General features: G+C 40.3%; 1 protein-coding gene across 3 annotated transcripts in view; it reads right to left on the minus strand.

The window, feature by feature from the left end:
• Nucleotides 1-16352, minus strand: part of tmtc2b (transmembrane O-mannosyltransferase targeting cadherins 2b) — a 94454-nt gene that overhangs the window by 20665 nt on the left and 57437 nt on the right. For all 3 annotated transcript variants that reach the window (XM_088997108.1, XM_088997111.1, XM_088997110.1), the window contains exons 3-8: nucleotides 15229-16075; nucleotides 13115-13229; nucleotides 11867-11952; nucleotides 10157-10341; nucleotides 9045-9123; nucleotides 4410-4531 (exon numbers count right to left, since the gene is read on the minus strand). In XM_088997108.1, coding sequence (XP_088853234.1) covers nucleotides 4410-4531; nucleotides 9045-9123; nucleotides 10157-10341; nucleotides 11867-11952; nucleotides 13115-13229; nucleotides 15229-16075 — 1434 coding nt within the window. The remainder of the gene's footprint in view (nucleotides 1-4409; nucleotides 4532-9044; nucleotides 9124-10156; nucleotides 10342-11866; nucleotides 11953-13114; nucleotides 13230-15228; nucleotides 16076-16352) is intronic.

Genomic DNA, 16352 nt, shown 5'->3' on the forward strand with positions numbered 1-16352 from the left:
TATTCATAACTGGATGAGTAACAAGAAAGCATGTTCTCCGAATCTGAAGCTATTGTTTTGATTCTCCAGCAAGGCAGTCTTGGGAAACTGGCCACTTCCTGGTTCATTTTTTTGCAGATTTTGGACACTTTAAGTCATCTTATTGGTGTTTTGCATTTGACTAAAAATATCATACTGTGTGTTTTGGGTATTTTAGATGCTATAAAACATTTTCTGATGTCAGCCAGGAAACAAAAAAGTGATGTTGGTTGTCCTATAAAATGCAATTTGTTGTTTTGTTTCAATTGTCTGGTTAAATGTTTATTTACAGTTACTTTTATAGTGTGTGCAGTGCAGATAGTGAAAGGATGGAAGAAATTGTGTTTATTATTGCAGCAGCTCCCAATATTCTGCTCGACTTACAAGATGTTTGAGCGTGTGGGGGAAACCTGCAATGCCAGAAGTAACTGCTGTTGGGTGGTAGATAGGCCCTGATGGCTCCCGATCTTTGTTGTAGATCATCAAAAATGTGTTTGATGGTTTTTTGGTCAGGAAATTCTAATTCTTTATGCACCAAACTCCCCTTTCAATGCACATTAAACAAAATTGGAAGCATAACATCACCTCGAATGATTGAGTTATTGAATGATTTAGACACAAGCTGACCAAGAACTAACTGTATCCAGTTACTGTGTTTTCTGACAGCGTATGAAATGTCCATACCACAAATAGTATAGTATTGCAGTCGGAGGACTGTCTTGGTGTTGTTTTGACAAGATGGCACCGCGAGATGGCCCCTTTACAGCAGCTCATAAAGTTTTATTTTTCTACTTATTCTTTTCCTTTTTGCTTCCTTATATAACTCTTTTGCTCTGAAATAGGAATTTCTCCATTGTGAGACTAGAAATAAAAGTGATATCATTATCATAGTAAGATTAGTATTTGAAATGCTATATTTATAGCATTGGCATAGTAGGTGGATGAAATAGTTGATCTGAATTTGCCAAAAACCATGCCATGTATACAATAAATTATTTAACATCCAATACTTCACGAATATAACGCAATTTATAACCCGATGCACATCTTAATAAATATTTATTGTAATAGACCCCTTGAAAGAGGTAGCATTTACTAATAGCAGTATGTGCTTATTCGTAAGAAAATCTTCTTCTTCTCCTTTCGGCATTTCCCTTCAAGAGGTCGCCACAGCGAATCATGTCCTCCATCTTCAGAGGTTTGATTGGCATGTTTGTTTTGGCCAAGCTTTTACGTCGGATGCCCTTCCTGACACAACCCTCTGTATTTATCCGGGCTTGGGACTGGCACTAAAAGACTTATGTCCCCTTGTGGCTACAGAAGAAGGAACTCGCTCGGTAAAAGGCTCCCAAACACAAAATGGTCATCGGCACAGCAACAATCAAAACCGCAAAACTATACTTACCATTTGATGATAATGCTCTGATCTGACTGAAATGGGAATCTCTTTACTATTATCCAATATAAAGTTGATGGCGGAGAACGCCCCATGTAACAATTTTGTTGGCTCCGCCACATGGCCGTGCATCGGCTCATCACCAGTTATACCAAACACTTGAACAGTATTGCACAACTGGTTTAGGTCATAGGTTCATTTTGCTGTCCAATTCACACTAATTAAGCTCATTGTGGAAGTCTACCACATAAAATGCCAATGCTAAAAATATACTTAGGTTTTGCGTTATTTGTATGAAAATATGGCATTCAATTAGAAATATAAATTTTCATAACTCTTCGATTTTTCTAATTCCTGTACAAATGTTTTGAAGAAAAAAAGTGATCTAAAAGAAGATGGAAGAAGATGAGGCCGTAAAAATGAATAATTGAATAAATGAACGAATGAACGAACGAATGAATGAATGAATGAATGAATGAATAAATAAATAAATAAATAAATAAGTTGGGGGGTCATTTTGCCAATTGGATTGGACCGAATTATGCTGACGGTTAACACACACACACACACACGCACACACACACACACACATAGATACATACACACATATATATATATATATATATATATATATATATATATACAGTAAAGTCTCGTTATATCGATATCGGATATATCGATAGTCCCGGTTATATCGATACTATTTCTATGCACGCACTGAGAAAATTACATGCAAACAGGGTTGGATATATCGATAGTCCCGGTTATATCGATATTTTTTCAGACTCCCTTGAATATCGATATAACGAGACTTTACTGTATATATATATACAGTAAAGTCTCGTTATATCGATATCGGTTATATCGATAGTACCGCTTATAACGATACTATTTTCAATTCCCTTGCACATTTCTAGTCTTTTTATGTATAATTAGTACCGTTTAGTACGATACCCGGTTATTACGATAATCCGGTTATTACGGTGCTCCTTTTCATCCCCCGCCGGCCATTTTTGTTGTTTATATCGATATATCCGTCGCGCCATTGGTCAACTTGGTCACGTGTCTTGTTACGTGAGCCGCCATCGGTCGCGCCATTGGTCGACTTGGTCACATGAGCCGCCATCGGTCGCGCTATTGGTCGACTTGGCCGTGTGAATTTGTCACGTGACACGCCATCGGTCGCGCCATTGGTCAACTTGGTCACGTGTCTTGGTTACGTGTCACGCCATCAGTCGCGCCATTGGTCGACTTGGTCAGGTGACTTGGTTACGTGCCCAGCACCCGTGTAGCAGAGCCATTTTCATTTTCAGACGCTAGCTCGTGTGTAGCAGACGAGATTGAAGTGTTTGTGTTAAAAGGTAAAAATGAGAAGCAGAAGAAGATTGATGACTTTTTTAAATTGTATACATAATACAGTAAGATGTAAGCGTTGCAGTTTCCCTGTTGTGTTATGTACATGCCCACTGTACTGTATATGAATGCAATCGTTTTTTGCAACGTTTCTTGTTTTGTCTGCTGAAGCGCGATGATTTTGAAAATTATTAACATTCCATACTGTGTATTAAAGGACAGCCGATGTCACTTTTTATTCAAATGCAAATAAAAATGACTTCACGCCAAGATGTCTTGCATTGCTTGTGAATCCAAACAATGGCTTCAGATTCGGATAATACGCTTTCTTGTTACACATCCAGTTATGAATATGTTTCAAATACACTGTAGTTCTGAAGATTAAAGCATACATGTTTACAATCATTAAAGAATTATATGTGCCATTTTGAGGCAACATTGGGGGAACATCTCTAACCCCAAAAAAAAAAAGGGAGCTAATGGCCAGCTCCGTTTCTTATATGGAGCTTGGCTGCCCTCTTTTGGCGGCTTTTGTTTAATGCAGTTCGGCGCAGGATCAGATATATCGATAGTCCCGGTTATATCGATATTTTTTCGGGCTCCCTTGAATATCGATATAACGAGACTTTACTGTATATATATATATATATATATATATATATATATATATATATATATATATATATATATATATATATATATATATATAGCTTTTTTTGGTACCATTTTGGTGTGTGGCCACAGCATACACATCTGATGTTGCTCACAGTGGTCCTCAGTGTGCTCAGGGAGCTTGTGTGTCTGCTCAGACACATGAAAAGTTAGAGGGAACATTGGTGGTGTCTGTCCCCCATTTTAGCTCGGGTCCTCTACCAGACGCAATGAAGCTTGAGGGTTCTGCGTCGTATCTGTGCTGTTCCCAGCACTGCACTTTTCTGGACCGAGATATCCGATGTTGTTCCTGTGATCTGTTGCAACCACTCGTCTAGTTTGGGGGATACTGCACCGAGTGCTTCGACTACCACAGGCATCACCGTCACCTTATCTTCAGCTTTTCTCTGAGCCCTCGGTATGTCTCGAGTTTCTCGTGTTCCTTCTTTCTGAAGTTCCCACCACTTGGGACCGCTACATCCATGACAACGGCTTTTCTCTGCCCTTTATCTATGACCACAATATCAGGTTGGTTCGCCATTACCATCTTGTCAGTCTGTATCTGGAAGCCCCACAGGATCTTTGCTTGGTCATTCTCAAGCAGCTTTGGAGGTGTTTCCCATTTTGACCTTGGGGTTTCCAGTCCAGACTCCGCACAGATGTTTCGGTAGACCATACCAGCCACCTGGTTTTGGCGATATATATCATTGAAAAGCTGACAGAAGTGTTGCAGATGTAGAGTTGAAAGGTATTTAAATGAATTTTAGTCAAGGGAAATATGTATCTAGTAAGGTGTATCAAGAACGCCAGGGTAATATTTATCTTCTAAACTGGAGCAAAAGTGTCAGCAGAAGTCCCCGGTGTGTATTGTATTCAGTTATTTTTGCTTATGACTTCACTCATGAGAGGCACAATTTGTCATGATTTCTTTCAAAAGTAACATAATCGCGAGTTTAATGTCCAAACAAAAGAGTGGAGGCAGAAGGCTTACTGTCATAGCCAGCAGTTTTCCATAGGTGAGATGTGCAGGAATGTGGTCCGGCTTGGCTCGCAGGGACTCTCTGTACCAGTGTTCAGCTTCAGTCAGTTTGTTTAGTCTCAAATAGGCTTCTCCTGTGAGGGCAAAATGAGGGATCAGGTCAAGGTTCAAGCTGCCAAAGGTTAAGAAAGTACACATCTGCCGCTTGCGCTGCTATATATTTCCAGAACAAAAAACCAACCTCTGATCCCGAGAGACTGAGATCTGGCACAATTGAGTCGGCTAGATTGAAACCTTTATGGAAAATTCTGGCGTGTGTACCGGGCTCAACAATCAAATGTTTTATATTTTTGCACACACTGAGCAGTGTATGATTTCAGGAGTGTACACAAAACACTATCTCCCCTTGCTTCGTGTGTTAGACATCATTTAACAGCACCGAAGCTGACCCTCAGCCTGCTCACACCTGGAAAAACAATGACATCTCGATCAAAGCCAACAGGTGAGGCCTGTATTATTGCAAGAATTTGACAACATCGCATGGTAATTCTCCACAACGCAGTTCAGATAGCTTTCAGGGAAGGGGGCTTTGCGTATCCCAGGTGTCAACACTTCACTTGAGCTTTTGACATGGTTTGCATGTGCAGCTGCTCAGCTTTTACCCCGTCAACTGGAGTGGGGGAGACATTTTAATTCAACATGGGGATTACAGCTAATCTTTGCACCGATAAGAAAGTCTGATAAGCAACAGGTGACACACACAGCGTTCACTTCTTGAATTTGCTGTCACATTTGGGGTGGTAAATTGTTTGGAAAATTATTCTCTCTTCATTCATTTTTGTGAGTTGTTTTCATTTTTGTCTGTCTACTTAAACTTCTTTCGTCATGTGTGTGTAAGAGATATGCAGACTTCATCTGTAGTATTTACACAGCAATGTGTGTTAGTGTCACGGTTCGCAAGGTGGTGATGGCGGCCGTGGATCCCAAAAAGCAGGCGCTACCCATTGGTCTCCAATCCGAACGTGGCAGTCTGCCACTGATCGGGACGACCAGCACCTGTGCAGGTGCAGGCGGGGCGCCAACCAGATCATGACAGTTAGGAGCTGAGGAATAATAGATTCAACAAGACACAATTCTGTGGAATTTATTAGGCGTATTTGTGCAACAATTCGAAATCAAATCACCGAGCTTCGAGACAGCCGTTAGTGGTTAGGATGTCAATTGTTAACTATTCAATGACTGGCTTGAATAATAAACACCAACTCGTCTGTGTAAGCTCTCAGTCGTACAGGAGTGGTCCATCGATGAGAAGGTTTCTTCAGCCGTCATCTGTACAAAAGTGAAGGTTTCGGACGTTTCGCCTCCTATCCAAGAGGCTTCGTCAGCGAACTAAAGTCTGACTGGTCGTATCGGCCCCATTTATATATCCCTAATGTCCAGCCCTGGTGGCGCCGGACACAGCTATGATAGGTCCCTACTCTCAGGTTGGGGGGGGGGGGGGGGGGGGGGGCGCGGGACCCCCCCCTGTGGCCCCACTGATTGTTCCTACATTCCTGACTAACGATTGGCCTATTACACCCACTCCCCCCGGTATCACCTCATCAGCATAACGACCCTCATCAGCATTGCGAAAGTTGCCTAACCTGTTTTGCCTGAGCAGGCTATTGTATGAACGATCCAAATTGAACCTTACACCACCAGACCGGTTTAATGAAGGATTTTGTTGTTTTATAAGAATCGCCTCTTTTACCCCCCTTTCAAACCATCTATGTTCTTTCGCTAAGATTTTAACCTCATTGTCGTCAAATGAGTGGTTGCTAGCTTTTAGGTGCAAATGTACTGCCGATTGAGGCCCACTAGTATTATCCCTGCGATGTTGATAAAGTCTTTTTTTGAGAATTTGTTGAGTCTCCCCAATGTACTGCTCTTTACAATTTTCATTCTTACAATGTATGGAATAAACTACATTACTTTGTTTTTCATTTGGTAGCCTATCTTTTGGATGCACTAATTTTTGCCTTAACGTGTTTATCGGTTTGAAATAAGTAGACTTTAGTTCGCTGACGAAGCCTCTTGGATAGGAGGCGAAACGTCCGAAACCTTCACTTTTGTACAGATGACGGCTGAAGAAACCTTCTCATCGATAAACACCAACTCCTTTGGCACCGTGACATTTCAACTTTTTTAAAGACTGGATATGTACTGTATTAAAATATCAACAGTGTTTAAAAATTGTTAAATGGCTCCAGTTCTAATCAAAGGTATTGAAAACATACATATTGTAACATGGACGAAACCCATTTCATTCAGCTCTTAATCTTCCCATTCATTTTTCTATACTGCTTGAATGTTTTCAACATTCCATGCAGCAAGCACAACGATCAATGTACACTCAGATGTGGACACGAAATCCATAGCCTCAAACAGCCTTGGTGTGGAAAACTGTCCAGCTCGCCAGAAAGCTTTGGAAAAGGCCCAGGACAGTGCATGCGATGAAAAGGTCTGCTCATTGGTGACTGCCAAAAAGCACAACGCAGCACAGCACAGTACAGCACAAGGAATGAATGTGAAAATAGTTATGAGCAGGTGCGCCAGTTGTGCAAATTCACCTCTGGGGAGACACAATTGTTCAAGTCCTTGTTACAAAGCTGCTGCTTGATGGTAATCGTCGACATTTTGACCTCAGTAACTCAGTCAAATTGCAACTCAACAGCGAGTAAATGAGGCAGTGGCACAACCAAGTCTAGCTTGCTGACCTCGAAAAGTTGGCCTAAGATACAGAGGGACGTGGGAGGCAGGACAGAGAGACAAAAGGGAGGTGAGGGAGCAGCTGAATCTGCAACATCTGCCCTACAGCTGCCAGCTAACAAGACGGCTTGCCGCTGGAGGCACAACCATTCACCTTCTCTTCAGCACCTTTTCACTGATTTCAATGAACTACTTTTAATATGTAACATAAAATGGCAGAACAATCGCTTATTTCAAGGGTGTTAAACTCCGGCTCTCAAGTACATGTTTTCCAGGTCTCCCTGTTGCAAAACACCTGTTGCAACACAGCCTCAGGTGCGTTGCAACAGGGAGACTTGGAAAACATGTAGGACTGCGGCCCTCGAGGACCGGAGTTGGACACTCTTGATTTCATCATGTGATTAATTCTAGCTAAAACTATTTCGACATTTTCCTGACGTACAGTATTTGAATAATCAAAATCTGTGCAAACAGGTAACGGCCATTTGGAGTAATGGTGGTTACTGTCGATGTTTCGTGTCAAGTCTTACGAGATTAAATTTTGAAATATTTTCCATGATGTTGTGTTGTGTTGATCATTGGTCTACTTCATAAATGTATTTTTCCAAACATTTTTCATTAATGGAATTGTAAATTAAGGTGACAAAGGGTTGACCTTTAACGACCTCCATGAAAAAAAAATCTTCCTAGCATCTGCCAACACTTGCAAACCTTCGCCACTCAATAAGGAGTTTGGTAGACTGCATTTTCCCAAATATTTAAAGGACAACCGACGTCTCTGGACAAGTTGTGTCCATAATTTGTAAAATGGCTTCAAATGACTTCTACTGAGCGTATTTTACAAAGGTTCCACCGCATATAGCTATATTTTACGTTTTAAGACTCGCGCTGAATATTCCAGAGGTCTTGTTTTTGAGTTGGTGACGAGTCCTCACCCTACGTCACTGAAGGAACGCCCCTGGCCGAAAAAAGGACACATTGTAGCAGTCACGGATTCCATACACGGAGCTTTGTCACCATTCTCAGCCCGTGCAGGGACGTGCAGGGAGCGAGTAGTATGGTCACACGGCTCATTAACACTCACCGCCTGCCCAAAGGCATGTGTCCCTACTACACTTATATGAATTGTTCAGTTTATTCAGTGTCAGGGGACTTTGTATCACCTGTGAGGAGCATTTCCGCATGCTGATGGGGGCTAAGCGTTTGAAAGCAGAGTAAACAATACAGCCCTATGTCAATAAATGTTTTGTCCCGATTAATGTGGTGATAACATAAAGTAACAGAATAGTAATACAATCTAAACAACTAAACTAGGCCGTGTAAGGGAACATTTTTGTCATTATTTTTGCAGCACAGGACTCTGATGACCAGAGAATATCAAAACTACCACTATTAATGGGCAAACTGTAGTGCTCAACGGTTCATTATGCATCTATTACAATTGATACACAGCACAATTGATACACAGCACTGCAAGAGTTTGCTAACGTCAGGCCGATGTTGACTTGTGGTCCCTGCCCTGCATCAATAATTTTCGCAAAAAGTCTGTGCTGTTTTAGTATAGAGGTATACGGAGGTCACCATATACTGATATATGGAATGATTTCATGCTTTGACAGCTGTTCACTCGACTCATATTTTGTGTGACTTCCAAGGAATATGTTTCCCCATCCATTTTGGCAAAGGCCAGATTTTATTCCCTTGAATCTACTTTAGACTTCGCTTTGATAAAAAAAAAAAAAAATGCTAGACTAAATGTAATTGAAGAATTATAACCGAGTGAAATCCTCCCAAATAAAACCTCTTAGCCTCAGTTCCTACAGAGTGTTATTTCCCCACCTGTGAAAAACAACAGCTGTGATGGTTTCAGCATTGAAACAAAAAAAAATGAGTTCTTACCCATCATGTTGTAGAGGCTCTGTGGGGCAAATTGCCTTGGCATCTTCTGTATTGCTTGTTTAAAGATGGAGAGGGCCTCCTATGAATGACACACAGAAAAAAAGGTGTGGGATGTTTGCCTTTGATTGGAGATTGGGTCGTCTGCCGTCAATACAAAGCATGGAATTGGGGGGAGTGCTTGGAGACTGGTTGATACAGAGCTGAGGAAGCAAAGGTCTGTCCACAATGTCACGGCTATTAAGAAGAGCGCAGTGTGCGGTTCACATCGGCATTTCCTTCAAATTAAATGGTAAAAGGATCTGGAAACTGTTTACTAAAAACAAATGGAAGAGACTGCTTCTTCATTCCCAATTCAAGAAGCAGCATCGAGTGGTTCTGTATAGTGGTAATGTGCAGAATAGGAACCGCAAATACACGAATATTGAGGGGTTTTAAAAGAAATGGAGCATTTCAAAACAGCCTAAGCTTTATCTGCTCAATATGAACAATGCAACAAAAGCCATTATACAAAATATGAACTGAGCATATACCTCAAGGTGTTATTTTAGTTACTGACCATGTTTCATTTTACCACTTGCATATAAAGGCAAAATCTTTTCCTTCGCCTTCACCCATTCACTGCTATTCATAAATTTATTCGGGAATTGAAAATACGACGTAGAGCGCCATTTCCAAATTTTTTTCGGGTTTTGCTTTTTTCATGCTTCCGTGCCAATAAAGCGCTGGCCATGACCTATGGCAATGTTTTTTTTCTTTTCCACAAGGGGCAGCATTTCCCTTTTTTCATGTCAGCGCTTTGTTCTTGCTTCAGCTCTTGTGAAACCACTATATAAACATCAGAATCAGAATCAGAATCATCTTTATTGCCAAGTATGTATGTAATAATATATAAATATGTATGTATTACATTGTATTTTGGATATTCAGTCTCATTTCAAGCTCGTATAACCCCAGACGCATATAATTTAGGAATAAATTCTTTTTTTTTCTGATGAAAGAAGAGTCTAAGGTTTATTTTCCTGGAATTCAGCTTTTGTATTGGGTCGTACAACAAGTGGACCAAGCAATGTGTTTAGTCAAGTGAACTGTTCACAGCTGTATTAAAATGTTACCTCTTGCTGTCCCTGCTCATGGAGCTGTTTCCCCAAGTTGTACAGGCAGCTGGTGACCGAGCTCTTGTGGGCATGAGGGTCCTTCAGGTTCTCGTCCGGGATGTCGGCGCAGGTTAGAAAAGTCCGCTTGGAATCCTCCAGGCGACCTTGATTCATTAGGATGATGCCAGTATTCAAGTAGGCAGCTGGATGAAAACAAGACAAATGATAGCACAAAATGTATTCACTTGCATCATTAGGTGAATGGTTAGAATGAGGCAGCGCAGTGGTCGATTGTTCAACATGTCTATCACACAGTGCACAGCCTTCATGTGTGGAGTTTACATGTTCTCACAGTGTCTGTGTGGCTTTCTCTTGGTACTCTGGTTTTTTTTTTTCAGAATCAGAATCAGAATCATCTTTATTGCCAAGTATGTAGAACACACAAGGAATTTGTTTCCGGTAGAACACGCTGCACTAGTATCGTCGTCAAAAAAACTGCTAAGTGGCACTATACAGTTCGATTTTGGCTACTGTTGAAGAGTTCACACATTCTAAAAACTTGCATGGTAGGATAATTGATCCCTCAAAATTGTCCTTAGCTTTGACTGACTGTGAATGCGAAGGTCTCTAAAGTAACCTGGGAAAAGCTTTAGCACACTTGCCACTCTCGTGAGGTTATTATAATTCAATTTCAATATTCAGATTGCCCAGTTTATAAATACAGTATATTTAACTACATCAAGCGCAACATACTTGTTATATTTTGTGGCTGACCTGTGAGAAGGGTCTGAGGAGGTATTTGTTTTACATTGCATTTAATTATGTATTCATTTATTTATTTTTAACCAATAGCACAGTCAAAAACAGTCATCAGCATTTAAGTACATCTTAGTGAAAGAAAACCCTATCAAGGCTGTCAATTGGTAACCATTTGCCACATCGACCTCAAAATGTTCCAATTTAACAAACGTATATATATATATATATATATATATATATATATATATATATATATATATATAATGTATAATGTATAATATATAATATATAATAATTATATTATATATTATATAATAATATATAATATATATATATATAATGAATAAAAAGTGCTGATTTTTTTTCTCGCCCAGTCCCTCCTTTTTACTGATAAAATGCCGTTCACTGGAAAAGACAAGTCCGTTCTCCTCTTGCCTTCAATGTGTCTGCTGCTCTGGCTAATTAGTAATTAGCTCTGCTATCAATTGACAAATGAGGTAATTGCACACTGAATTGAAATGTTCTCGTCCAACTGTGATCATGATTAGATCTTTAATTACATCCGGGCAGAAGAAACAAGCTTACTGTTTATCTAACATTGAGCAACGGCTGGAACAATAGGGAGTTAATTTATTCAGCTAAAAGACTGGGAGTCATTTGTAATCATCTCAAAAGTCAGCCTGGTGAACACCTTGTGGGAAATCAAATTTCTGGAAAAGCACTTGAATCATGGAGAAAATACATCCAAAACAAGTAGAGGCCAGAAAAGAACTTCCTTTCAAAATTAATCTTAGATGACATCATGTGTTTGGTTGTTCAATTGAAAGCACCAGCTGTAGGCCTGCTGCCCTTTGCCTCCGATTCCTTTGGCCTCACATAACCAGAGCCTGTGCTCACTGTTGCCTGGACACAGGGCAGCTACGACCACAGGAGTTGGAGAGTGTCAATCCCGAGAGAAGCTGTACTTACAGGCCAGAGTTGGCCGGCTCCCAATGGCCAGTTTATAGTAGTGAAGGGCCTCTGAGAACTTGTTGCTCTCCTGAAGCAGCAAACCACTGCAAAATCAAAGGTGGAGATGTTTTCAATGAATGCCAGTATAGCAAAAGAATAGAATGACAAAAACAGGATGTCTTTAGCTATTTTTACGGGGAAAACTATTACAATAAACATTGGTCAAAGTTCAATGATTGACATCTAAAGATATAATGCAGTAAAGAAAACAACTTGCTTTACTGCATTATCTATCCTATCATTATCGACACTACTTATCCTGAGCCGGGTCGTGAGGAGTTGCTGGAGCCTATCCCAGCTGACTTTGGGCAGAAGCCTGACGAGACCCTGAACTGCTCGCCAATCAGTCAAAGGGCACACATCGAGAGACAAATGACCAGTCACAACCACATCCGCACCGTCTTTGAGTGGGAACCGATCCCACGCTGCCCACACACAATCCAGGCGAGTCTACCACCTCACCATCAGTGCCATGGCATCAGCCATGGCATTTCTGTATTATTATTGTTGTCGCGTTTATTTGCAGTATTTTAGCTTTCCCGTCCATATCTGGGATGGTTGACCATAGCATAGCAAAGTAAGTCACAATCAAGAAATCGTTCATCTGTAGATCGTAGAAAACCACAGGCCACACAAGAAAGTGTTGTGTTGTTATTGGGTGTGGATGTTCAACGATTCCCGCAGGATTCACCACACCACTTATAACTGTCAGACACAGAGCGCCACCGGGACTCAACTGAGGGAGAGGATGCCTCCTGTGGGAATACGACTTGTGATCAATGGAACTTGTAGGCGGGGAGAGCTGCCATTTGATCGAGCTGACACAAAGTCAATTGGTAGAAATGCTTTCTGAAGATAATTAGTCTTTTGTCCACATAGAATTCAAGACATTGATTTTACTATATCCTTCAATGTATTTAGTTGGAATACATATTGTTTTCAGCTGGGGAGGTGGAGTGGAGTGGTGGGGGTTTATTCCCGATGTTTCTATATGCACATGTCGTGACGGCCTTTGTTTAAAAATGATTACACTATGAATTACTGTAAAACTGTAAGCAAATTCTGGCTAATTATGTTCAACTTCAATTGAATTGAATACACAACAAGCACAATCACTCTCTTATTAATCGTGTTTATCTCAATGTCCTAAGTTTAATATAGAGGGAGTCCTTTTATTGGATGGAGGAAGGAAAACACACCACTCACAGGTTGTACAGCATGTCAGCCATGTTGCTGCGATAATAGAGTGCATTTCTGTATGCTTGCTCAGCCTCTTCCATTTTGCTCTGGCTCTTCAGAACGTTTCCCAGGTTTCCCCATGCTGACAAATCACAAAAGAGAATTATGTTAGTCCTGTGCATCCCAATATTAATGAAGGACAACTTTCAAATTAGTTTCTAAATAGATGACAAAGTAAATATATTTTTGTCTTTGGTTACCCACGGCCCCTCAAGGCTGTTGCATTGAGTATTTGTAGGCTGTTAAAAGGTTGTTGTCCTGCTGCAGCTGCTCGGCGGGCTGAGGAATGATGACACACTAGGAGAGCTTTGTGCCCAAAAGCACCACTCATTACTGTGAGTGTGCTTGAAAAGAAGACCACAATTGAGCCATTTAACTACTCATGGCATTAGCAATGAATGTAGGAGTGGAAGAAACTCATATAAAAAGTAAGTACCGGTATACGGACAACTATTTTTACACAGTTAAAATCCGAGCTGGAAAGTATTCACGTAGCCATTTTAGATACAATCAACATGTCTTTTTGTTTAAACGATGCCAATACTATTACTCGTAGGTTCTTTTCAAGAAGACCCAGAACCAGGGTTCAATGCACCATGCCCGTGTGCAATGTGATCATGACATTGTTACCAATTGTATTTACCCACAGAATATTTAGCAGGAGTAAAAAAATAAATACTTCAACATGAAAAAAAACATTTCATACATTTGAAAGCCTGTCTGACTCATTTGTTCTTCCAATTGTATGCTTGTTTAGATATTTGGATAAAGTTCTGTTGGTCTAACTTCACATTTCACAGTTCAGGCAAACAAATAGATTTTCCTTGAGGTTATATATCCCTACCAAGGATGAAATGTGAATGCCCCCTGTGCTCTGTATGGTTGATGTTTGGCCAAAACAAACAGGCTGTCATGCCTCAGCTCTGGTGCAATATTTGAAGGGGAAATTAGGTAACACAATGTATCCTGCTGTTGCTTCATGAGTCGCAGCCCTTTTTTGCTTTTAAGTGACGATTAGTGCACTGATTTGGACAGAAACCTGACCTTCAATATAAGGGCTGTTCAGTATTTGAATTCCTGTTCAATGCGCTAGTTGTCAAATATTGCCATGGCAGTGGTGCCATTCCAAGTGAAAGAGGGCAAAACTGGTGCTATTTAAAAAAATAAGTAGAATTCTCAGTATGAAAAGAACACTCAGCTGTTATTTATTGTAATGTGGGTTCTGGAAAATCAGTGTCAACTCAAAAGGGAGAGGCATTTACAACACTTTCAATGATCTTCCCAGGCACTGCGTTCAAATTAAACAACTTCCATATACTGTGGTAAGGCGTCCAGAGGAAAAAAAAGACATTCTGAAACATGTTGACTTTGAAGTATTTAGAGCATCATCAGATTGAGTAAGTGTGCATGTCATTGGAAAAAAAGAAGATAGCTTGCATTCAATTCCAATTGTTCCTGAGATACAAGAAATTGAGATAATGTGAAAAGGCGTTGCTCGTGACTGACTGGTACTCCAAAAATGTGTGGTAAAAGGAATAACGACGACAAATAAATAAATAAATAAATAAATAAATAAATAAATAAATAAATAAATAAACAAACACATCAATCAATCAATCAATAAAAACAGTAAAAAAAGTAAAAAAGTAAAAGAGTAAAAGAAGCCAGGCATTTTCAGCTACCAGCTACCAGCATACAATGATCTTATTTTTTTCCTACTTCAGTCTAGGAACCATCCTTCCCCTCACTTTATCTTCTCCTGGGAATGTAATGAAATGTGACTTTTGTGCCAACCTCTGCTTCATATCCCAGCACCAATTTGTCAAGGCGTATAAATGCAAGAGTAATTTGATTTCGAATAGTGAGTTTCTTCACCAGATTAGATTCGATTTGATTAGATTGGCCTTTATTAGTATGGCAGATTTTTAAAGAGTCAATCTTGATCAGATTAAGGTGTTCAGATGTTTAAATGTTTTTTTTTTTCTGTAGTGGATTTTATTGATAAAGATGTTTAGATTTGAGAAGTTGCATTCTTCATGTGCATTCGATTTGGCATGTACAGCTCAGTGAAAGAAATTTACCTTTTGCAGGATTGACTGAAATCCCTGACTTGTACAGCATCTCTTCATTCTCCCAGTCCCGATTCCTCAAAACAGTCTTAACTCCAAAAAGCAAAATCACGATCGCACTACAGTAAACCAACAAGGTCTGAGAGGGCCTCTTTCTCAGCCGGACGTAGAGAGACCTCAAACCCAGAGCGATCAGCAGACAAAATCCCATGCTGGGGATGTAAAGTACTCTTTCTGCTATCACAAAGCCAACATAGAAAAATAGGTTTGAAGCGGGGAGGAAAGGGATTGCCAAAAGGCCGAGGGAGAACGCCACAACATTTTCTGTGGTGGGCACTGAGGTCCTGCTCTCATGTGGCTTTTTGGTCCCGTTCTGGACACTGTGGATGTGAGTGGTCACACAAGAGTTATTCACATGCTCTGTTTCATTATTCTGATAACTGTGCCCGTTGCTGGTCCCATTCTTTCCATTGGAAAATAAATGAGCTTTTCCATTACGGTCCGTGTCCTTGGTTTTTGGTTGTTTCGACACACTGAACCAAGCCAGCAGCAAAAATCCCAAATAGAAGAGAAACGTATGAACATTCCTCCAATCAGCGAGGCTTCTGATCAAAGGTAAGGTGTCCATCGACCAATCGAAGCTGAGTGTGATGGGGCAGAGAAGAAGCCAAAAGTTGGCCGCAGGCAGGTAGAAAAAGGTTAATGTCCTGGTGAGGAGGGAAGGTGAGTCAGCTGCTGGGTTGTCGGAGTTGGAAAAGTTTGGAGGCTTGTTTCCCATCCAGTATAGGCGACAGGTCAACAAAATCACACCCCAGGCAGCCAGTAGAAATACATTAAGCAGCAGATGGACGTCATTTCTCTGAAAGACAAACAACACAATAGCTCAAACAAATAGAAAACAAAGCGGCCACCAGACACAATATGCTCCAAATATAACACAACACATGGTTTCTCTGTAATTATATTCTTTCTTTTTGGGTTTTTGGACTTTCTAATCACATTCGAGATTTGTGGTTAGGAACACTGACCAAAGATATTTCTGACTTTTCATCACTTGACGAAAGAAAACAAGACGATTAACAATGTCAAGATTCAATATGAGAATTAAATGAAATTAATTTAGTCAGTTTGGTTTT

This window comes from Hippocampus bargibanti, linkage group LG05 (genome assembly GCF_051943395.1).
Source record: "Hippocampus bargibanti isolate YZ-2025 linkage group LG05, ASM5194339v1, whole genome shotgun sequence".
NCBI classification, from domain to species: domain Eukaryota; kingdom Metazoa; phylum Chordata; class Actinopteri; order Syngnathiformes; family Syngnathidae; genus Hippocampus; species Hippocampus bargibanti.